General features: G+C 46.7%; 1 protein-coding gene across 1 annotated transcript in view; it reads right to left on the bottom strand.

Moving 5' to 3' along the window:
- STK11 (serine/threonine kinase 11) overlaps positions 1 to 23,238 on the bottom strand; it is a 49,687-nt gene that overhangs the window by 2,555 nt on the left and 23,894 nt on the right. The window contains exons 8-9 of the mRNA XM_064497424.1: positions 18,287 to 18,344; positions 8,894 to 9,087 (exon numbers count right to left, since the gene is read on the bottom strand). Coding sequence (XP_064353494.1) covers positions 8,894 to 9,087; positions 18,287 to 18,344 — 252 coding nt within the window. The remainder of the gene's footprint in view (positions 1 to 8,893; positions 9,088 to 18,286; positions 18,345 to 23,238) is intronic.

Raw genomic sequence — 23,238 nt, 5'->3', positions numbered from 1 at the left:
CGTCGCTCTCAGGCACACGGGGTTGGTGGTTCCCAGCACGCACTCAGTGCAAGCAAAAAAAAAACCCAAAGAAAAGCCCCGAGGCAGCAAGCGAGCAGTGTGGGCGCAGCAGGCCCCAGGCCCCCGCAGTTAAGGTACCACCTCGCCGCGCGAGCACGGGGAAGCGTGCAGCCCTTCCCGGACCCCGAGGGCTGCTGAGCAGGATGCTCCGAAGGCACGCAGCGCTCCAGCCTTCCTTGGCACTGCCAGTGTTCAGGAGCACGTGAAGCCAATGGAGCCGAAACCTGAGGCAGCAGTTTGGTCTCTGGCCAGAGCCACACAGCTGGGCAGCAGCAGAGCCAAGTCACTCCTCCTCCACCGCTTCTCTCTTCCCCTCCTCCCTCCCTTCTTTTGTTACCTTCTCTGGAAGAGGGTGCAAGTCAGCCCAAACTACCTACCCACAGAGCACCTAAGGGCTTAAGACATGTTTGTAAAACAAATAACCAGTGTTTACAACGCACTGGAAGACCTGCTTTGCTCATGGAAGTGCGGCTGCTCCAGGGGCTGCACAGCCACCGCTTAAACAGCAACGCAAGAGGAGCCTGAATGCCACTGTCCCCTAAAGGGCACAGCAGGACGGGAGAACGGCCCGTGCTGCATCCCCTTCCGAAAGGGCCATCTCCCCTCCGCTGAGGGCTCGCTCCGAGTGACTCAGCGCAGCAGATAAGAGCCATTTCCACAGGCATCTGTCTGCCACCACTGCCCGATTCAGGATCGGGTCACATCCATTCAGCCAGGAGCGTTCACAGGGGAGGGACAACCGTGCGCTGCCCTCACGGCCCTGGCCCCAAGAGGAAGGGGACACCGTTGCACACGTAATGCCGTGCGTCCCCCGATCAGTAATGTAGCGCGTCCCCCGATCAGACACAGGGCCGCGCAGGGAATTCGTCAGATTCCCAGCTCTCCCCCCACCGGATCCGGCCAAGGCAATTTCCTTCCAGAAGGAACGTCACGCTCCAGGGCCCTTCAGTTATGACTCAGAGGTTTGAGTGGAAGCGAAGGCTGTAAGGCGATTATGTATAATTTTCTTTAAAGGATGCTCAATCCTTTCCCCGCCAAGGCCAAACGGCACGTCATCTCTATACTTGCGCCAATGATCACCCCACCACCGCCGAGCTCAGGGGAGGAGGGGGACGCGCAGAGACGGGGCGGTGGGAGAGGAGCTTCTCCTTTGGAGGAAAAAAATGAGGGTCGACCCTGAGCCCTGCTCTGAGCCTCCGTGCATCCCTCGGGGCATCCCTGCTGCTGCAGTGCTATGTGGGTTACGGCTCGCTCTGCTCCCTCCTTCCCTCCGTCCATCTCTGTCTGGCTTTCCCGGGACTCCTGCAGCTAAGCACAGCAAGTCCTGCCCTGGGGGTGGAAGAGTCATTTGGGAAACAAAAGCCGCAATGGGGCATGGAGGTCACTTCGTTCAGACAAGCTCCGTCTTCAGTCTTCAGCACCCACCTCTCTTCGCCCCAGAGGGCTGCACAGGGGAGGGATCAGTCTCCCTGAACAGTTAGAGAAACAAAACAGCAAAGGAGGCAGCAGCCTGGACCTGGCCCAGGTCACGGGCCTTTTGCCTCAGCCAGATCACCAGGCTCTGGCCTGGCAGGGAGCAGCTCCGGTAAAGCCTCACCTGTGCAGAGACAGGGGGTCCTGCCCACTGGAGCAAAGTGCAGGCTGCAGCAGCATCCATCAGGCTGGAATGAAAATGCCTGCTCAGAAAGAAGGCAGCAGCTCAACCGCTTCCAAGGCCAGCCTGGCCTGGAGCAGGCTGCGAGCACCAGAGAACCCAGGGTGTATATCACCTTCTTCCTCTAAAGAGCAGGCTTAGCTAAAGAGCTGGGCCTAAGCAGGAATCAACTGGAGAAGTTACCCCGCTGATTGATCTGCAGATCAAAGCAGCTAGTTCTCTAGACCAGTCAGCCGTGCCTCTGGCTCGGTAGGAGCTTGGGAGCACCTTCCCTGCACTGCGGTTTGGGCACAACAGCACCTCGGAGCAGGGCCTCTGGACCAGAGCAGCATGGCTGGGGCCAAAGAGAGGGGAGGCACTGCTGGTGTCCAAGGGGCTTGGGAAGCACTGCCACACGGGGGTCCAGAGGCCGAGAGAGGAGGAGGTTAGAGCTGATCTGACTGTCGTGGGGTGATTTGGGGTTACAAGTGCAATTGACCCCACGCAGAAAAGGCTGCTTCGCCCACTGACTTGCTGGTGGGCAGCTGCCCCTTGTATCCCTCCCCAGGTGGCTCAACCAAGTGTTGAACAAGCTCCCAGTTACTGGCTTGCTGGAGCTGACCTGAGCATTTCTGCAAAAGAGAAGGATGAATTTGCCAGGGGTGTCTACCAGCTTTGTACAGCCAGGCCTCTTGCCCCCAGGGCTGATGCCGGACACCCACCGTTCTCCTCAGGCTGGAGCCACCAACCTTGCACCTCCTGAGAAATGCAGATCCGAGTCCTCACGTAGCTCATCACAAAGGATGGAGGCACCTCCGTCCATGCCATAGTGGAAGGATGCAGTACCAGGGACCTTCCTGAACATGACTGGTAAACTGAGTAGCTCAAGAGCATGAAGCAGAAATAACCACACTCAGCAGCCCAGCCAGTTGCAGACTGGCTGTCAGTCTGATGGGTTTTCAGCTTCTAATCCCTTAAGAGAGGGTGACTTGCTAGAAAAAGCTGAAGCCTCCGACCTCTGAAAGCCCCCCTAGAAGAGGGGGACACACTGGCCCCTCAGAATTCCCCTAGGAATTCGGCTTTCTCCAGCCACTCACGAGCATCGTGGCTCACTATGGCCAAGCTGCTGCCCAGGACCACCACGTCCAGCCACGCTTCCCCACTCAAATTCAGGGTTTTATTTTACTTCTTCCTACGTTCTAATTACATGCCTGCAGAGCCTCGAATAGCCCCATTCAGAGCAAAGCTGAGCACTTATCCTTCCCCTCCTTCAGCTGAACTCAGGCCAAATCAATTAACATTTTTGACTGGGGAGGGAAAAAAAAAAAAAAAAAAAAAAAAAAAAAAAAAAGAGAACCTAACCAGCTCATTCGTCTTTTGTGCGACTATTCCTCCCCCTCCCACCCTCCTTCAAAAGAACAATCCCAGGAATCTATTATGGATACTAAGGCGGGAGGGTGAATTGCAAGCTAATTTTACCTCCTTCACCAATGACAGTTGCTGACGTGCAAATTAATGAAAATAAAAATTCAACATGGGATGACATCTTGGCAACTGTCTGCCCACACGGAAGCCAGTGACCCAGTGCCATGTCTGTTTGAACGACTATATCCTACCTCACCATTACCAGCTGAACAGCACTAAAAATAAAATAAATAAAAGGAGGGCTGAAAGGCGTTGAGTATGCGTGTGTTCGTCCTTGCCACCTCTCACATTTCTTAATGGCTCCATCCAGCTCATTCAGGCACAAAAAAAGGTTTCAAAATAAAACCGTGAAGAGCTTTTGAACCGCTGTGTTTGTCAGGTAAACACGCACACATGATTTGCAGCTAGAAACACAGCTTTTCAAGTGCTAGGCATTACTTTAAGACTCTAGTCTTGCCTTTATTTTCCAGTCTCAGACTGAATGCTGAACGAGTGAAACAACAGAAAAAGCAAGCTATGCAGCCATTTGCCTCTGCAGGAGGCAGGGGCTACAGCTGAAGGAGGGTTTTACACTACGGTATGGGTGAACAGCAGAGCACAGCCTTCTAAATCTGAAATGCAGCACAAAGGCAACAAGCAAGATGCTTAAATCCATTTACTGCATATGCTCCCTCTCCAAAGAGGAAGGCAGCCACTTCTGCAAAGAATGGTTTGTCACGTGCTCGGTGCCTCAGTATTCTCTCCTCAGCGCTTCCGTCAGACGAGATGTTTAACACAGATTGAACCAGGGGCATGTAGCATTTAAGGCTCTCTATGGAACTGCATAAATCTTTAAATAACTCTTTAAAAATAAAAGCACATTCTCAAAGCCCCTTCTTTCTCTGAAGAACGCAAGATTTAATGAGGTTCCCTCTTTCCCTCGCTAATCGAACACCCACTCCTGCCTGTGAGTCACTGGTACTCATGCTCTCGCTGCCCAGCGGAACTACAACTGAACTGATCAGTCATTTACAAGATGTTTTTTTTTCCTAAATTTTATTTTAATACAACAGCACTCTATTAGAAGTGTAACTCACACAGAGCTGAGCAAGTTCAAAGGATCCTGCAGGAAGACTGGGGAAAGAAAGATTGAGTTTGTTCTCTTTGCGAGCTGCCCCCTTGCCTTTGCAAATCTCACGCAGACGTGACAGAGCAGAGCCTATACCCCCGCGAGGCTCCCTCTTCGCCTCCCCTTCCTCACGTGAGCTTGCTAGGAGGAAGTCTCGCAGTTCTGCGGAACAGATTTCTGCCCATCACAAACACTTCACCTGTCAGACTGCACCTCTATATCCCACCTCACTAGCCCCTGTTGTCCTTGCTCTTGTTAGCAGCCTTATTTTAAGATATCTTGACAAGTCCTATGAACAGCTTGACCTTCATCACTGCCTGATCAGGAGCTGCAGGATAAAGTGGAGAGAATGATCCAACACAGCAGACCAGTTCTCGGTCAGCCAGTGTTTAAGCCGGAATCAAATCTCTTCTTTGCAAGTGCGTGGGTAATCTGGGCTGTGCTTGTAGCTCTTTCTAGAGCAAACCAAGCCACAGGTGATATGTCTGACAGGAGAGGAATTAGTTCCATGCTGATCAAATACAGCCCTTGATTTGAGAACGCAGAGCCATACATGTCCACGTGCAAAGGTCTACCTAAGCCAGCGCCCAGTGCCCAGCCTGACAGCAGTCAGTGATGGGGGCTCGGGAAAGCGGCACAGGAACATCCAGCAGAGAACAGCCCTTCTCCTGCTCCAGAGGGTCACTTCCCTGGGGACTTCCTGAGCTGCAGGCTACACAGACTAGTGTTTGATGGTGAACGAATCCACAGCTCGTGGACTGGTCCAGTTCAGTCTACCACCTCCACAAAAGCAGAACGCCCAAGTGCTAAATAATTAAGGGGACATTTAGGTTGTCTGGAAACAATGCTTTATTTTGCTAGCTGCGTGAGCAATATTATACAGCAACTCGTGAAGTAACTGAAAGGTTAAAAGAACATCACCACTCAAGTCTTAATTAAAAGAAAATCACGTTCAGTCTACCCACACAGGCTAATTGTAATATGGGAAGTGCTGGTCTATGGGGCCACTATTAAACTTCAGGTCTCTAATCCCTCTGAAACAGCACAAATTATGCATGAGAACTTCACACATCTTCCAGTAATTTACCTGTCACTTTCTGGAGTGACAGCTCTTATTTGGGTTTAAATACTGCTGTTTGCATTAAAAGTGTATAATAGCTGATATTACTGCTCTGGAGACGTTCTCCCACTGTAACAGTCACCTGCCCGCGCGTGGGGGGAACATCCAGCTCAGCCGGCAGATCAACGCTGCTGCTAGCAGAGCACCCCGCACCGGCACGAGCGCGCGCCCAGGGCCCCGCTACCTACGGCGGCAGGAGGCCCGAGCGGATGCCAGCAGCCGAGCAGCGGGAGGGTGTTGTCTTCACCCACTGCTCCCGTGGGTGCACGGCCCACTCCGTGCAGAGGGCTCAACACCGATTCTCCCGTGACTGGGAAAAGGACCCCACACACTCTGCCATTCTTCAAAGAAACTGCAGAGCCGGGTGTTTTTCCCCCAAACACAAAGGGAACGTGCAACGCCCAGCTGCAGCCCCACAGGCCAGAGAGCCTCGCCAGCAAGCAGAGCGGACACAGGTCTCCCCCTGGGCCCGCCGGACATAGGATCACTCGTTAAAGTGGGAAGTCTGCCTAAGTCTTCACCTTTTATCACACCAAAGTGCATAAATCAGGCAGCAGGCTAACCACTAGTAGGAGAGTATAAAGAAGCCAAACATTTTAACTAGAGTGAGGACAGTCAGGAACATCTTCTGGGTGAAATCACTCAGTGTGGCAGGACTGCAGGAACGGGCTGGATTACACAGGCAGAGTAACCCACCCTAAAAGGGTGGAGTTGGATATTGGTCACAGTTTGAGCTCCTTGACAAGCGTCACAAGCTGTGCTTCTTCCTCAGCAGCATGCTGGACCCCTACAACTAGCCTTTGCTTAAAAACACAAAGCCAAAGAGCTAAAGAAAGATTCCCCCGCAGAACAGAATTATCTGCTTTTGAAATACAACTGCCTTGGCAATAGGAAGCATCTCGAAGCTTGGGGAAAGCAAGGAGATGATTCTGCGCTCTCCAGCCACTGCCATTAGCTCAAGCCACAGGAAGCACAAGAGGGCAGTGGCTCTCAAACCTAGGCTAAGCTTGCCACTCCTCTTCTGTGCTCACAGCTGATGGGAGCACAGCTCCCTCTCCAAACAGCTCGGCTGGTCTGCTCAGAGCTCTAAGCCCTGCCTCAGCTTCCTCCTCTGCAGCTGGGAATGCACAGAAAAGCAACAGTACTGTCAGAGACATGCATACGCTTATTCTCCAGACTGATGCCAAAGAAGTGATAACAGACTGTCCTGTGGGTACTTGGGTCTTGGTAGTCAAGCACTAAGTGCAACAGATCTACTCCTACAAAGCTCCTCACACAGCACAGTTTCAGGAGTTTAAACCATGTATTTAACCTCAATTTAAAAGATGCTGTAAGCACTACAGTAGAAGCAGGATAAAGTCTGGGCTCCCATTCCCACCAGAGCTCTCACTTGGTCCTTCAAGGGATATTATGGGCACACGCAGAGCAGCCACACCTTCCTTGTGCCCCTTGAAACCAGTTCAGAAAGGAAATATAGCATTAGAAAGGGACAAAAGCTATGCTGGTTACAGACTTCAAAGCTGGCAGCCTCATGATTACACTGAAACTGCACTGCCTTTGATGGACCCTCCAGTGCCCTGACACTTCTGCAAAATCACATCTTGGGTGCTCACACATGAGCTGTTCTGGTCAGGAAGATTTGCAGAGGAAGACTACCCTCAGACAACATGGAAGGCATCTGGAAAGTTATTTCTTGCTCCTGTGCTTAAACAAACCCTAGCAATCAACTATGTGTTTCAACGAGTCTATCACATTTTTAAAAGGAATTCTCCTTTCAAAAAGCCTCCATGGGGCTATGAGGAAAAGCCCTGGCACTGGTCAGATTCTAGGACAAAAAAAAAAAAAGAGCCTGTGGGATGTAAGAAGAGAGCAAAGAACAGAGAGCTCTGCAGGTCACCCAGCTGGCATTGGGACACCAGTTCTATTAAAAAAAGTTATGAATTACCCGACTGTCACCAGTGAATCAGCACTTGGAATAATCTATTTCACTTTGATGAGGCTCCCTTCATCTTGGCAGGCTCCACCTCCGACCCACCTACATATCCATTTGGCTGAACATTTGTGCAGACTCCTTGTTGGGGACTGTCACCCAAGGATGCCACACAGCACGGCGCTAAGACTCTGCTGGCTTAGTCTGCTTGACTCGCTCAAAGTGGTCTCTCCCCGCTTCCATCCCTTGGAAAGAGCTGCCTGGGAGGCCAATCTTGGGTCAAGTTGTTGCTCAAGGGAATTTTGGACATCAGGTACAACTCAAGGCTAGTATCTGCCTGACACTTTATTCTTCCATGACAAACTGCTTCCTGACTGACCATGATCAAGAAAACTATTTCCATCTAACCAGGAAGCCAAGAGCAAGACAAGGTCCTCGGGTAAAACATTCTGCAGAGGTGAAACCTGTGCCTATACTCAGACCCACAGAAGCCCACCTGGCTATCAGTAAAGAGGAAACTAAAACTAATTTGGTGAGTCCTACACTACAGACACTAGGGCTTTCCCTTATCAGTGGGGAAAGCTCAGTCCCAGATGCTTCGAATCACACTGTGGTAAGGTATATCAGCACCCCCTACAAATACTGCTTAAAACCTTCCCTCCAAAAAAACCAAAAAACACCCAAAAAACAAACCCCAAACAAAAAAACCAATGAAACTAGGGTAGAACACACTGAAGACTTCAGAGCAATTAATAAACTTATGATGTGTGGATTTAGGAAATAGCAGTATAGACAGTGAGGAAAAAAAAAACCGTTGCCTCTGTTGGCTAGTACCACTGCTAGCAATGACTGCAAAGACGACCAGTCTTTGTCTTTACGTCCTCCCAAGGACATGCCCTTCAGTCCTCTCCTCACGAGTTAACACAGCCGTACAGATACAGAGAGGCTGGGCGGGGGGGCAGCAGGGGAACACATCCACAAACACACCCACACACCACTGATTTTCACCACTGTGCAAAAACTGCAGGGTTAAATCCACACACCCATCCCTCTACCCCAAGCTGTGTACTTACTGGTTGGCTTACTTTAAAAACAATAGGAAAATCCAAATAAAGAAAGAAGCAATTATCTAACAAAGTAGTTACAAAGACTGGAGCAGAAAAAATAAGTCTCAACCAAAGTGCAAGGCTATAAGCACCCTTCTTCCCCAGATGTGCCATCTACTCTGAACACTGAGTCATTTTAGTGCTGTGATCCAAAATAACTCAGAGATAGTATAGTAAAACTGGCCAAAAGAATTAAGTGTGCTGAACAACAGAATCCAGCAGGAAAAAAAGCTATTACTGGATGCAAGGAAGGAAATTGGCATGTGGGTAACACACAGGAAGGGGCATCCTGTTTGATCAAATAAAGAACCAAGACATCCGGAGCATCATGGCTCACTCAAACGCTGTGCGTCACTCACACCACTTAATAATCAATAGTCTCCTCAACTGCTGAAAGGATTTGCTCAAACCGCACGGCCTTTCCTAAAACCTCTAAGCAGGCATGAAGAAAAGAGACAAAACAAAATAAATGCTCCTCTGCCCTGTCTGTCCCAGCATCCCTCTCTCCTACCTGGTACTGTGAAGTCCTGAGTGTAGATGATATCATCTTCAATGTCATACAAGTCATCATCTTCTTCCTCGTTGTAGCCATGCAGATCTTCCAGATAAGGCACCGCCGTCATACTCCTCCACCTGTCCTTCGTCTCCGGGCTGGGGGGTATGGGGACCAGAGCCTCTGCCTGAGCGTGTTTCTTACGAAACCAACTGCAAAGAGTCCAAGAGCAGAGTTTCATCAGTACAGCTTCACTTTTAGAAGGCATAAGGAAGTCCTTGCTAGCATGAGATGGTTCCCATTCCACCCCAGCATTCAAAGCTACATGGAGTTTTCATTCGTAGAAAGTTTCCTAGCCAGTTTTATGCCACTGCAGGTTTTTATTGTATAATAACCTATGGAGGCAAATTTCAAGAAAGGCAAGCCTCGGTCTTGCTGACTATACCACAGGGACACTAACAGCTGTGCAAGCTGCTCCTCAAGGTTTTCCAGCCAGTGGGTTCTTTGCCATTTAAAAAGAAACTAACAGGTCTGCCCAGCTGTTAGCATACTGGTTTCTACTGCAAGATGCACTCGAGTGCGTGCCATCCACAGAAGCATGGCTCAGGATCTGGAAACAGAGTGCAGGAACATTTCACCCATCACCAATTCAAGCCCAAACTAGAGAGACAAAAAAAAACTACTGTTCCCTACCTCTAGGTCGTAACACATTAGTGGAGCTGCCAGAGCTCCTTTCAGTTGTATTGTCAAAGCAAGCAGAAAAGGAGAAAATTCTGCTTCTATCCTAAAGTTGAGGCTAATGTGGCATGAAAAGACAGAAGAAAACCTGGAGAATGCAAGTCTAAGGAGAATGGTATTTACCCCCAAACTCTTTTTAAAAGGTAGTTCTCAGCAAGATCACAGCAAAGATGCTTTATACTTTATCTTTTTATCCCACCTCTGCCTCAAGGGACTTCTATTACCATTAAAACCAGTATCCATAGCACTACCATCTGCCCAGTAAAGGAGCTCAGCACTGAAAGCCTTTCTTAATTAGATCAAGAATCCAACAGGCTTGCATCATGTCGGTATCTCAGGAGCCACATGGGCAGCCATTCACGTTTTTATTGTGCTTTCATATCTGGGTTCCAACACGAGCCTGTCCCTGGGACATTTATTAGTGCTGCATGCTGGCACTGAAACAGTTTCCTAGATGTGCTGCTGGAGTCTCTGCACCCCGTCAATCCTCTCCTGAATGCAGGTGTGACGTTCCTCCAGGACCCGGATACCTGACGTGCCTTTCCATCCCACACACCTTCCCCTCACCATAGCAAGGCCTTGCTCCCCCTGCAACGCATCCTGATCTCCCATCAGCAGGGAGAATCGGCTGTCTATAGCTAAAGAATTAAAGGGTCAGGCTTTGGCCATCCAACTGCTCCCTCCCCTCCTAGAGGCATTGTGCTGTGCTATTGCCTTTGCATCTGCCCTGCTGAGCAGCCAACTGTCCCTGCTACCGGGGGGCTGTCATGCAGAAGCACTTCATCAGGCTGTTTCTTATGCCTTGCCCTGGAGGGTCATCCCAAATGAAGGAAGGGACAGAAAGTATCAAAGCTCTCACAGCCAGGACCATCTTCTGCATAGCAGACTGATATTGGCACAGATACTGAATCCTGTTTCTACGCTGTGGACTGGATGTCAGTTGGGACATATTCTTCCTGGTCTTTGCATAGTAACAAAGGAAACAAACCTCACCAGATCAACTGCACTATTTACTAAGGTGAGCACAACATTATTAAGTTGCTGCCACTTATGTGCATGAAGGGACATTCAGACTCTTTCACCACAGCAGTTAGCCTAGCAAGTCCAAGGCTTTTCCCTCTCCTGAATTTTATTTCAGGCCACAAAATGGTGCAGCTTTAGGAATCAGCTTAAGGTCTCTCTGAAAACCCACCTCAAAAGCAGAGTGAGAAGATCTAAAAATATGACCTCACTGCACATTTACTTCTTGACTTATCTTTGACTGCTGCACTAAATGAGCCCGAGATGAATGTCCCCCCCCACCGCCAATAGTTCACAGAGACATCAAGTAACTTCTGCTGAGGAGAGGTTGAAACCAGTCGCCAAAGAGCTCTTACAAACCTGAGCCATCTGGCTTTTTTTTTAGTTTTTTTTTGTTTTCTTTTTTTCTTTTTGTTTTTTGGGTTTTTTTTTTTTTTTTAATCACTCAAGCTCCAAATTCACTTTAGGAAGTAAGGGTTGGATGCACCTCCTGCACAGAGGAGTTATAATTACCATTTTGTTCTAGTCTTACATTGCTTTGACAGTAGGCCTAAAAAAGTGGCATTCTAATAAAACTATCCAGTGAAAGTAAGGAGTTAGAAGATAAACAAATGAAAGTGTAACTACTGGGACAAATCAGCTAGTATTCAAAGGAGGAATGAACCCTTATTCAGAAACTCTGCTTCACAATTAGCAAATATGATTTCAAAGTAAAATTATAGAGCAATGTAAAATGGATTAGCTTCAAGTCTACCTGTCTGGGAAGACTCTTGCTTGCCTTTGCCCAGGCTGAGGTAGGCTTTGAAAGAAAAAAAGTGTTCCTCCTTACCACACGTACATGGGAAAAAGCTATTGTTCGTACCTTTTCAGTTTAAAGGGAAAGTTGTATTTCCATGCCAGCCCTTGTTCAATGGCAGACTTATATTTGTCTCCTTTTTGAAGGGTTTCAGATCCCTTTTTATTCAGGAAATTTATTTTGGTTAGTCATAGAGCATGTCAATGTCATGCAAGGAATCATGTTCAGCCCTTCCATGCTTATAGTCCGAATGGATAGACAACATCTCAAACAGCCATAAGGCTGACGTGTTTCACTTATGCATTGATGCAGATCTACTGGTATTTCTTCCATGGCCCTACCATGGCAATACTGGAAGCCACGGTGAAAGAAACATATTTTAGGAAGTGATAGGAAACTGAATGCAGATCTACTTTGTCAAGTATGGCCTCTAGCCCATGAAGATGCCAACACAAAAGTCAAATAAGAGGTCACCCTAGCTACTAGACTAGCAGGAAGTCAGCATGTCCAATGTAACTAGATTTTGGCCAGTAGTTTTGGCAAATCCTGCTGATTGCTTCCTCAGACTGGTTCTTTAGCAGCTAAGCTGTGCATGGCACACAACATTTAATTTGATCATTTGATTTCCTTTCCTTGGGAGACTGCTTTCATCAGGGAAATGACTGTCAAGACAGCAAATTCAGCCTAGGCTGATCTAGCTTGGCAGGATTATCTAGCACAGGAATAGAAGACCCAACACAGCCGCCAGCTATTTTTGCCAGGGGCACTGGAGCTAGATGGAACTAAACTAAATGCTTCAGGAGAATGGAATATACAAGATAAATAAGATCAGAACATCTGCCATTAAAAACCATATATTAAAGGAAGACAGACTAGAAAGCTCTAGCAACTAGTGTTTTTATTTTGCTGTATTTTAGCTCAGCTTTTTTCTCTCCTTCTGTCCTACTTACCAAGAGAGTAAAAATAGGTTTTATTAACAGCTGAAACCTGAATCACTGTACTCTAGTCATAAATGATTCCATCCTCTGGGAGGTGATTTCAAACACTTTCATATGCATATATGGTAATGAGGATGTAGAGTGAGAAGAGAAATTCATTGAAGTTCTAAGAAAATCAAAGACCTCTTGGAAGGAGCCTCAAGCAATTCTGTATAGAGTAGCAGAGTATTTCTTGGCAAGCATTTCTCCAGCAGGGACAGGGATTCTGCTTTCTACACTGGTGCTGAAGACATTAGTGAAGAAAAGATTTGCTGTTCAGCTGAGGACCACTGGCTCCAAATGCCCTAAACCAGCTCAAGATGCTACTGGACACTGGCTATGCTAAAAAGCAACTACTCTCCCACAGTGCAACTATTCCACTGGACAGTGATGCGGAGAAGATGAATGTCCCTCCCTCACCCTGCCTTCATTACCGACATTAAAGCACAGGCTGGACTGGAATACTTCTAACGAAGTGTCCTATTTGACCATTTACTCCCAAACAATTTCACTGCTGATTTCTGAGCAAACTGCACTGGAACAGCAAAAGTAACAATTTACTGGTGCTAACAGACCGGTCCTTCAGCAGCTAAGGGGGAAAAGGTTTCTGCAGATCTCACAAGTGCAACTTGCACAGAACACAGCCTCTGGAAGAGGTAGATGCCTCTATGGTCTGTGAAGCATTTCTTTGCCACTCCCAGCAATTCGAAACAGACTGAAGGGAACAATAGCAGGGGAGAGAATACTTCCTACTACTTTGCAAGCTTGTTGAGAATGCTGTGAAGCACAGAAGCTCTAGGCAGCAGTAGCAGGAGTATTAATAGTTAAACTGCCAGTTAAGAAGTGGCATCCAGAAGGGCTGCTATAATCTACAGGGAGTTAAAACAGCAAGGGTCAAGGACTGAATGACAAAAATGAATCTAGGTAGACCAGGGCTTAATGAGCCTGTCTGGTTTGCAGCCTCTAAGCTAAACATTACATTAGAAGCCATCACTCTGCTTTTTTCAAGTTCTGGTATAAGTGAGGTTAAAATAAGAATCAGTAAGCACAGCTGCAGCTTCCAAATACTTATGGCTAATTCACTTCCCATTCTAGGTCACAAATATTTCAGTTTGCTTGTTTTGGATATGAACAATTTTCTCTGAAACCAGATGTGAAGTTGCAGGTCTCCATCCTGCCAGAAAGGATAGATTATGAACGACTTTCCACCTCCCATCACATCATGTAAGGGGCTTCAAGCTTACTGGAAGGGCACAATCACAACACCACACAACCAGCAGCATTCCAGTTCATTCAGCTGTCCTCATGCAGAGGTCGAAGGCACACAACACTATGCCTGGGAAAGACAACACATGCTAGTAATAAGTGTATAGTGCAGTCATTGCTCCAACTCCTACAACATCAAGACATATTCAGGTTCTTAAGTCAGGTTCATCAAAAACTAGAAATAATTAAGACAGCTACAGTTTTCCCCTAGCTGATGCTAGACCCAGAGGTCACAGTTCAGACTCCTACACAAGAGGAGAGCAGTGTTCTGTGCACAGATGGAGGTACTGAATCCTCTCACACACCATACAGAGTTGCAGTATGAAATTAACTTGCAAAACGTGGGTAGAAGAACTAAAGACTCCTTCCCATGGGCCTGCCACAGAAACAAGCAAAACCCAGGTGCCTGAACAAGAAAGGAAAGGAGGAGATTTTGTGCTTTTTCCCTCTGTCATCTCACACTGTGGAGATTACTGCACGACACCACTGATAGAAGAGAGATGGGAAAAGCCCGTCAGTACACACGCTCTTGCAGCAGTGAAGGGAAACCCCTCTCGTTCTCAGGAATCCAAGCGCACGAGTCGACGAGCACACTCAGCAACTGCAAAGGGATCTACAGGGGCAACAAGGGTAGATTCCAAGTGCTTCAGTGCACAGGATTTGAACATGGAAAAGCATCCAGTTGTCACCCTCTAAATCTCTTAAGTAAGCATGAGCATCTGGGAAGCTGGCACTGTACCCTCCAGGAGGTCAGGAGGAGGCACGAGCCTAGAAGGCTGATTTGCACTTCCACCACTAAAAGGTGGAAGTGTCTCCCCTTTCTTGCTATAAACTCTTGGAACCATATCTATGACTGAACAAATTAAGTGTGACACTTCTGGAGAAAGAAGGCAAGATGGTTACCTTGGAAACAAGGGACAGAGGCAGAATTCTGCATCCACTTCATCACTTTAAGTGCTGCAGCAGGGCCAGTGAATTAGTTACAAAATGCAGTTTATGAGCATTAAGCCCTTCAGCAGAAGCACAAGGTAGAGAGGATAGAGTGAATAACCTATAGGGAGAAGGTTGCTGACTCCCCGGCTCTTGGCAGCGCCTCTCGACTGCCCCCAATCCCAGGAGTAGAAAATGTTCGGGGAAATGACCGAGAAGTGTCGGTTTCCCAGTGAGCATCCTCCTATCCAGCTCCTCCTGGGAAGAGCAGCTTTCAAGGCTCTTCCACTATAACTCAGGGGTCAACTTCTGGCAGTTCATAACCTCTCTTCAACGACAGGCTGAGAGTTTTTATTCCATTTCAATTTACAACCAGTAAGTCTGCACTGCACAAACTGACTGGGCTTGCAAAGCCTTTGAAAGCAAAGAATGGGCTAAGGAAAGTTAGCTTGGTCCTGCTGAATTATAACAAAATGCAGAAACATTGAATTGATGCCAGAGTTTAGCTGTAGAGATGAAGAAAAGAGGAAGGCAGCTGGTAGACATAAAGCTAAGCAGACTTCCTATAAAACCCTTCAAATGAGGTTGCCGCTATATGGGGGAAGGGGGAAATAAAGAATTTGGAGTAGCTGACAGAAGTATAGAGGAAGGAATGGCAGAACTAAGCAGCTGAGGAATAACTATGCACTTTGCCATACCAGGCCTCCTCTGCCTCCAGCAGCTCTGCTGCTCACTGGAGCAATACTCAATACTTCCTCACCGTTTCACCTGATCTGCCGATTAAGTCTTTTATCCTTGCCCCCACTACAAGAGCAAGAAATATAGTTTTATAGAAGATGAAATAAGAGCCATTTATCTGACATGCGTGCAGCAGAGCTGGGAATGGATCCTGAGCTCCAGGCTCCACAGCTGTGTAACCCCTGCTTAGTGATGCTCCCCTCGGCAGGGCATCGCCCTTCGCCACGGGACAGGAACGCAGCAGCCCCTTCTCGCGGCACTGACACAGGCCTTGCTCCAGCGCCGCTTGGCTCCGGGACGAAGAGCACTGCCCAAGACAGTAAGACTGCTCCTGCCGATTTCTCAGTGCACTTTGAGAACCAGGATTTCCCGTATGAGCAAGTCACCAGTAAGATCATCTCAAAGACAGAAACTTCTAGCAGCACGGAAAGGCACCAGGTAATTCTGGTTTGAGCCAGGTTCTATATCCATCTCAGCAGGGCAACTTGGGGAAGTCACTTGATATTTCTATAGTCTAGTACCCATGTCTCAACATGGAGCGCGGAGAAACCTAAAATCATTAATAATTACCCCCCACCCCCATTAATCTAAGGAATCTAGAAATCAAGTCTCTTACTAAAACACTCTCAAAAAAGCCCTCTAACAGTATCTGGATGGCTACCTGCTGTCCCTCTAACTGCTTTGTTCAGCTTTAAATAAATCAGAGTCCGGTTAAGAGTAAGGACAAAGCTTCTCTTCTATTTAAAAAAAGCCAGGAGAATTGAACACTGGATTCTTTAGCACAATGCTCCTCCACAAGGAGATGGACAGACCTATCCAAAGCCCGAGGCTGCAAGCTCTGCTGTGCTTGATGTAATTATTAGGATGCCGCAGCAGGAGGAAGGAGGCAATTACTAATAGGGGAGAAAAACCTGTTAAGAAGCACTGGCTAAGCTCACAGAAAACTAATAAGAGGCTAAGCCTTGGAAACATTTCTGTACTGGCAGGTAGAGTCTCTCCAACCCCTTTCTTGGTGCTTTCATGTTAAAAGCCACACTACTAGCAGCCATGCCCAATTAGAAAGAAAGTTGTGGCTATATAGCATGGGACATTTGTGACTGCCCTCCATGCTAGAGGCGTGCTCTAGTTTTTTCTGCTCTCTAACCACATGCAGGTTCTCTAGAGAAACCTCTCTACTTCCAGCTGGGCAAAGCTGACGCAAAAGCTCATTGACACATGGGAGAAGTTAAAAAAAAGTATATAAAGAATTGGATAACTAGCTCAAATACCTAGCAGATAGTGACACCTAAGAACCACCCACACTGCCTGAAGCTTAGGGGCAATTCATTGCTGTGTCTGGACCCACAGTGTGGATAGGAAACTAAGTGCTTTTAGTGTTTTCTTGATACCTACCAATCCACTCCATAGGCTAACTCCTGCCACGCTTCTTTACAGGGCTTACTGACAAAGCACTAGTTTGTGCATAAGCTGATCACCACCCTACTCCTAGCTGCAGGAAGCAGAACTGGTTATTCACCAAGAAATACAACAAAAGCATACAGTGCTTTGCTGTCTAACTTGGAGCACTCTAGTCCTCAGCGGTAGATGGGAAAACAGTCAATAACAGCAAAAGCCATTGTCCCAAAGATCAGCTCTCTACAGTGTTTTAAATGCCGTGCAGCATTTAAGAGGCCAGCCCCAAAGCAGTCTTTCATGAAACACTATTACTGGAAAGCATGTGCATAGGGAAAAAGTGCTCTTGTAAAGCAAGTGCCTGCTCCTATCACCTCCCAGACCCAGTGAAACAGCCAATGCAGTGTTTGGCTACTATTAGAAGAATCAGCATGACTGCTTAATTAATTGACCAGGCAGCTAAGACCTGTGCTCCCCTGGCTCTGATCTTAGTTGGGGTAGGTTGAAGTTGCATCTCTGCAGAATGGCAGTGCAGTTCAAGCCTGTCTGGTTTTGTTCTGTGGCTCCTGCAGATGCCTCCCATGCCGTAACACTACCAAGGATCGTCTGACAGCACATGGCTACCACTGCTGCTTTTTTTTTTTAAAAAAAAACAAAGACAAGACAAGAAAATAGTGCTCTTCCTGCCTGCAGGCAGCACAAGCAAAGCAGGCCCATCACCTTACAGCATCAGAGCCTTGTTTTTTTACAAGGTTCCCAAAAGCTTTCTGGGCAGGCTTGTAGGCAGGACCTCTGCCGAGCAGCTGCAGTCCAGCAGGCAGCCCTGTGTGTCCTCAGAAGCACTTCCTATTCAAATAGGAGATAAGCTAATGCAGCCTCCGCGCTGAAGCATCCTTATAATGCTTTTTGTTCTTGTACTTTTATCCGCCCAGGAAATCTCTGCTCAGAGTCAGCATGTTCAAACAGATCCTCAAAAAACCCCCCTCAGAGATAACGGGGCCTTTCCCCCCTGACAATGGCAAGGATAAAGGGGGAGGATGTGAGGGAGGGAGCAGTATGACATTAAAGAGATGAAGAAAAATTTTCTCATTGTCCTAGAAGACTTCTCCACATACTGATTCCACATGGAGCAAATACCAAGGGATTTCTCTCAGACTGTCCAAAAAGAAAAAACAAACCCCCCCTAAAAAAAATCCTACTTCAATAACTCAGCCTTAAAGGAACCCCTGTTGCCCTGCTCCATTAGTACTAGCTGGCCCCTGAAACAAAATTATCCAGAATCCTTAATTATCAAGAACCAGTCACACCAGAAACATATTTTCAACACATTCATTATTTACCGGTTAGCAATTCAAATGCTTTAACCGGATGCTCTAATAGGAGGAAAAAAAGCCAAGTAGAGGCTGCCAGAGCTCCAGCAGAGCTAGAGGAAGGGTATCTAGTGACTTCCATGTGTCTGCTGTCAAAAGGAAAAATGAGTGAGAGCAATAGCACAGGTACATTAGCATAAGAAGCAGAAAGAGAATGACTAATAGGTAGAAGCCGAACACTCACTTGTGCTGCCTTATCTGCTGTATTGAAAATCTCTTGGCTGGGTCGTATTCAAGCATCCCTGAAAAGAAGGAAAAAAAAAAGTCCAGGTGTGATCACAGATGCTCTCAGCCAAGTTGAAGACAGGAAGCATAAAGCTCTGCCCTGCCCCCCCTCCCCTCCAACAGTGCCGGGGGTGTCCAGCCCTTCTGGCAGCTTCAGGAGCCTTTACCTCCAGAAAGAGTCTGCTGCACCAGCCAACAGGACAGAAAGTTCAGCACAAAATCCCAACTGCACTGCTGACCATCTGAGCAGATGCGAACAAGTCTGTTCCTCAGTTTCCCCACCTGCCAAGTGGATATGATGCTTCCCTCCTTCACCCTGCAGGGACAGAGGCTTGTACAGCCCTGGGTCATCCACCCAAGCATGTCTCCAGACAAAGAACAGCAAGACTTCATTTCACAGACAATGCTATTCAGCTTTCTCCATACAGGAGTCAAAGCCTTGGGCATGGCATATACCCATCTGCTCAGCATCCCAGAAACTCCTTTCTAGTGACATTCTCTTTGGAAAGTACAACTGGAGGACTAAAAAAAAAGTTAATCCTAGTGCCCACCTTTTTGCCCTAGAATTTTGAATTCTGGCATTGGCTGCTAAGAAAACTGGGGGGAGGGTGGAGGGGTGGGGAAGTGGCTTATCTATATTCTCTCACCAGACTAGGAGAGAGGAAGGTGGACTGCTTAAAAAAGAAAACCAGATGAGATGCTCACTCTGCTCCACTGGCTTTAAAAGTCTTCACAACTCAGGGAAACTAGGACATCTTGCCCTATTCTTCAGAAACTATCCAATGGGACCTAACAGGTCTTATCTAGCAGCATCCAAGACATCCTCCAATGAAACTTCCAAGAATGTATTCACCTACTGAACATTACGAGTCTGGCTGCTGTACGCTACAAGCAGTTTTGCTTTTACTGGCTGATAACACCCTGCTGTTGAAGCACTAATGAGGTTGAGTCTTGTGGAGGCAGCATGAGGAACAAGGATTTGGAAAGAGGCGAGAGGGTGAGAGAACAGGAAGACGCTGTCTCCAGCAACCGGAAGAGAAGGCAGGCAAGGGAGCAGAACACAACTGTCAAGCAGGATTAAAAGAAAGTCAGGACAAGGAGTAACCAGTGCAGAATGCTTGGGAGAGCCAGTGTAGGGACACACTGAAAAGACAAAGACAGAAAATATCTTTGCATGGACTCTTGGGAATAGAGGGCTGGAAAGGAGACACTGTAGTTCAAATAAGTTGCAAGGGCCTGGCAGAGGGGTTTATGCAGTACTGTTGAACACAGTTGTTAGAAGAAATAACACAGCAACAGCATATATGATAGCAAAAACAGATCCAGAATGCTATCTTCCTTGTCAGGTCAGTTTGTATTACATTACTAACAGTAATGACCCAGGGACTACTGTAAAAACAGAAAGCCTCCGCCATGTGTCCCTCCAGACACATTTAAGACAGATTCAGTTGCTCTAAACATGTGCACACTTAGGAAGAGAGCTTATGAGTGTAGGGGTTTTTCTGTCCTTAAAGCCAATTACATTTTTTCAGCCAACAGGCTAAAACTGACCCAGAAGAAACTTTATATCACTGAATGTCTAGCAAGGAGGCAGAAGTCCACAACCTGCTCCTAAAAATAAGCAGCTAAGTCTCAGTTCTGAGTTTAAGAGCAGTCAAATACCTTATAAGGCACTCGTGGCTCCCCCAAAGCAGCCACTTCTGGAGAGGATGTGCAAAAGTTAGGAAAATGCACAGTGAAAACCTGATCTACTGCTTCACAGGAAGCTAATGGGATTTTAGAAAATTCACAAATGGGCAACCAGTCCCACTGCCATATTTCACATGTCTAAGAAGAGTTAAAGTTTATAGAAAATGGGCAAGAAAAGGTTTAGGGTGGAAGGACTAAATTTATTTTCCACTCTTAAACCAAAATATCACAGCAATTTTAAAAGGTATATGGGGTGATCACTGATCCACAGGAGCATTACATCACTGAAGTTAAAAAACACATCAGAAGTCTCCTCCAGGTTAGAGAAGCTCACGTGCATCACAAATATCTGGCCACAGGAGCTCAAGCCACCAGAGCTGTCAGAGTTCAAGGCTTTAGACAGAGTATACCAGAAATTTATACTTGCCTTGCTGACACCTAAAACAAAAAACAAAACAAAACAAAAAACCCACCACATGGCTATGCTAGAGCTATATGACTGAGCTACAAGGGAGCTACAGTTATAGCTCACTACTCAAGAGCCCGAGCTCTACCTTGTAATGGGCATTTTCTCCCATGAACAGCCTAAAGCCATACAACCAAACAGCCAGAAGCCCTGGGTGCAGCTCCGGACAAGAACTGGGAGTGTGCGGCAGGAGGTGATCAGTGCTAGTGGCAGTGCTAAAAGCTAAGCAGCTCAGCTAAGTCTGCTCCTGAGGAACACCACTGAAGCATATTTTGAGATGGTCTTACAGTAAAGGTGAGAGATGGGGAAGATTTTGAACCACCTTGAGCAGAGAAGGGATTTGATCCTGAGTCTTCCTGGCCTGTGAAGTGCTGCAACACTCTGCATTACAACATCTAGGTGCTCTAGTAGGTCTAATGCAGGTCATGTACTCACCTTAGCCATTGCTGTTGCAGAGTGCAATGATGCTAGAGAAAGCCCTTGTCTTGATGAGTACTATAAAGTGAACTCACTGTTTCACCTACAGTCAAAAAATGTATTAGCTTGATACTGAACATAGCCTTTATCAGGGGACTTTTGCCACAATGAAGCTCCTTGCAATGGGTGTTCCTCATTTCTTCTATATTCCAACATGTCTGTAAGAGTCTCTTCCCCATCTTACAGAAAAGAAATTGGAAAACAGGATGGGAAAGTTGTTCAAAGAAAAAAATCCCACACCTAATTAAATGTCCTATTAGTAAGATTATTAAACAGCAACTTCACAGCTGCCCATTTTTTTTATTTTTATTTTTAATAAACAGTACTACAGCAGAGAGCTTTTACATTAAGTCTAGGTGACAGACACCAAAGCCAGTACTGGCTAGGTTATCTTATTACTGCAACTGGAAACAGGTAGGTCAGGAAAGCATCTCTGCATTAGACTTTGTCTGTTTAAGATCATATTTCAGGAAGGTGCTTTTGGAATCCAGCTTGTTACCAATCTTGGGATGAACTTCTGCACACCCAAGCAGACAAAACTGCGCAAACTCTCATAAAAATCCCAGGTACAATGGGACTGTCTGGAGGCTTTTGTCCTTTCAGTTTGTGCGCACACACCTGGGATTAATTTTGCTAGGGTGTTGCAGAACAGGAGTTGGAGCACTCTCATAAACAGCTTGTATTGGCCAAAGGAAAAATAAATATGCGCCCATTCAATTACTGTTTGAGGAATGACAGGGCTAACAGATTTAAGGCATTTACCAGATGAAACAGTATGAGCAGAGGATAAGGTTCTAAGGAAAGTTATTAAAAGGGGAACAACAGCACCAGTCACAAACAGCTATGATGCAGCAGAGACTTGCATTGTTCTCAGGCAGGCAGTTAAAAAGGCCCAAAGAAGGTAACTGAGCAAAAAGATGATTTGCTTTCAGTAACAGGATTGTGTTTTGGGCAATGCTCGCAAGAAAATGGGAAATCCAATCACTGAAAATGTACATTCATGTATTCATCTGTATGACTCACTCATGGCAGTTCTGTGGCTGAAGTCCTGTACTGAAAAGAGACTTCATAAAGACAAAACATCATGTACTATTCACCAGTCAAGTCATCTAAGAGTGTCTGCCCACAGTAACCACACACACTCTCTACCATTTACGGTAAAGATTTCCATGCAGTTTATCTGTGAGTAGAGATGAGACACACTGCAACAGTGAGATTCTTCAGAAGGATGCCTAACTCTCAAACCTCTACTCCCATGGTATTTCAGAAGGATTCACTGTGCCCATACATGGGATATTATGCCCGTTACTGCACTTTGGCAGTCTCAACCCCCTTTCAAATTATGTCAATTGACAATAGGGAAACTGGAGACCACAAATCTGCCTTGAGCTCCCATCACAGACTCCAGCCCACACGATTTTACAGTGCTGAACAAGCACAGTCTATCAAATGTATGGTAGAATATCTAATTTTTAGCACACAGCACAATCTTAGGTATGGCTTTACATGAGGCAAGAAGAAATTTCTTGACTACAAGAGCTGACTGAATTCAAGCTGTATTTCATGTCAGTCTCCAACTCCAGAGAGCACTGAAAACAAGTGATATAAAGCAAAGCAAGTCCAATCTGTAAAACCAAGCATTAAGCTCTCCTTCTCCTTCATCCTCTGCAAGCATAGCCAAGTATTCTGACTGGAAACCTCCCTCTGCAGGCAAATCTGAGTCTTTGATCAAGCACAACTCAGAAGACTTCCTAGGTTGTAGACACCAGTGTGCTGACTAATGGCTCTGGGGCCTCCCTGCCACTACGGTATTAAAATATCCCACTGTCATCAGGGTACACACCCCCTCACCATCCCCATAACGAAAGGTCGTGGCAGTTATGCATAATGAGAAAACAAAATGCTGAGAAATTAAGCAACTTGTCCCAGGTCACAAAATAATCTGTACCAGAGCCTGGAAATAAATCCAGATGTCCAACACGGACTTCAGACTCAAAGCTTTCTCTTCCAGTAAAAGTGCATTAAAAAGAGGAGGAAGAAAAGCTGACCTTGTGCATTTTTCTTGTCCAGAAATAAACTGCATATGCGTTGATAAGTCACACACAGATGGTGACAGCAGAACCTTAAGGCTATTTGTAAATGCTTCCACTCTGACACATCTTTACTGGCTGTACACACGGAAGCCAAAACAGTACTCTAGCCTTCTTATTTCCATTGCTGAAGAATACAAATAAAGCTTCATCCCTGATTAGGGAGACAAAAAGAGGAGCAGCATCTCA

Source organism: Dromaius novaehollandiae, chromosome 25, assembly GCF_036370855.1.
Source record: "Dromaius novaehollandiae isolate bDroNov1 chromosome 25, bDroNov1.hap1, whole genome shotgun sequence".
NCBI classification, from domain to species: Eukaryota; Metazoa; Chordata; class Aves; order Casuariiformes; family Dromaiidae; genus Dromaius; species Dromaius novaehollandiae.
This window is presented reverse-complemented; position numbering and strand designations above follow the sequence as displayed.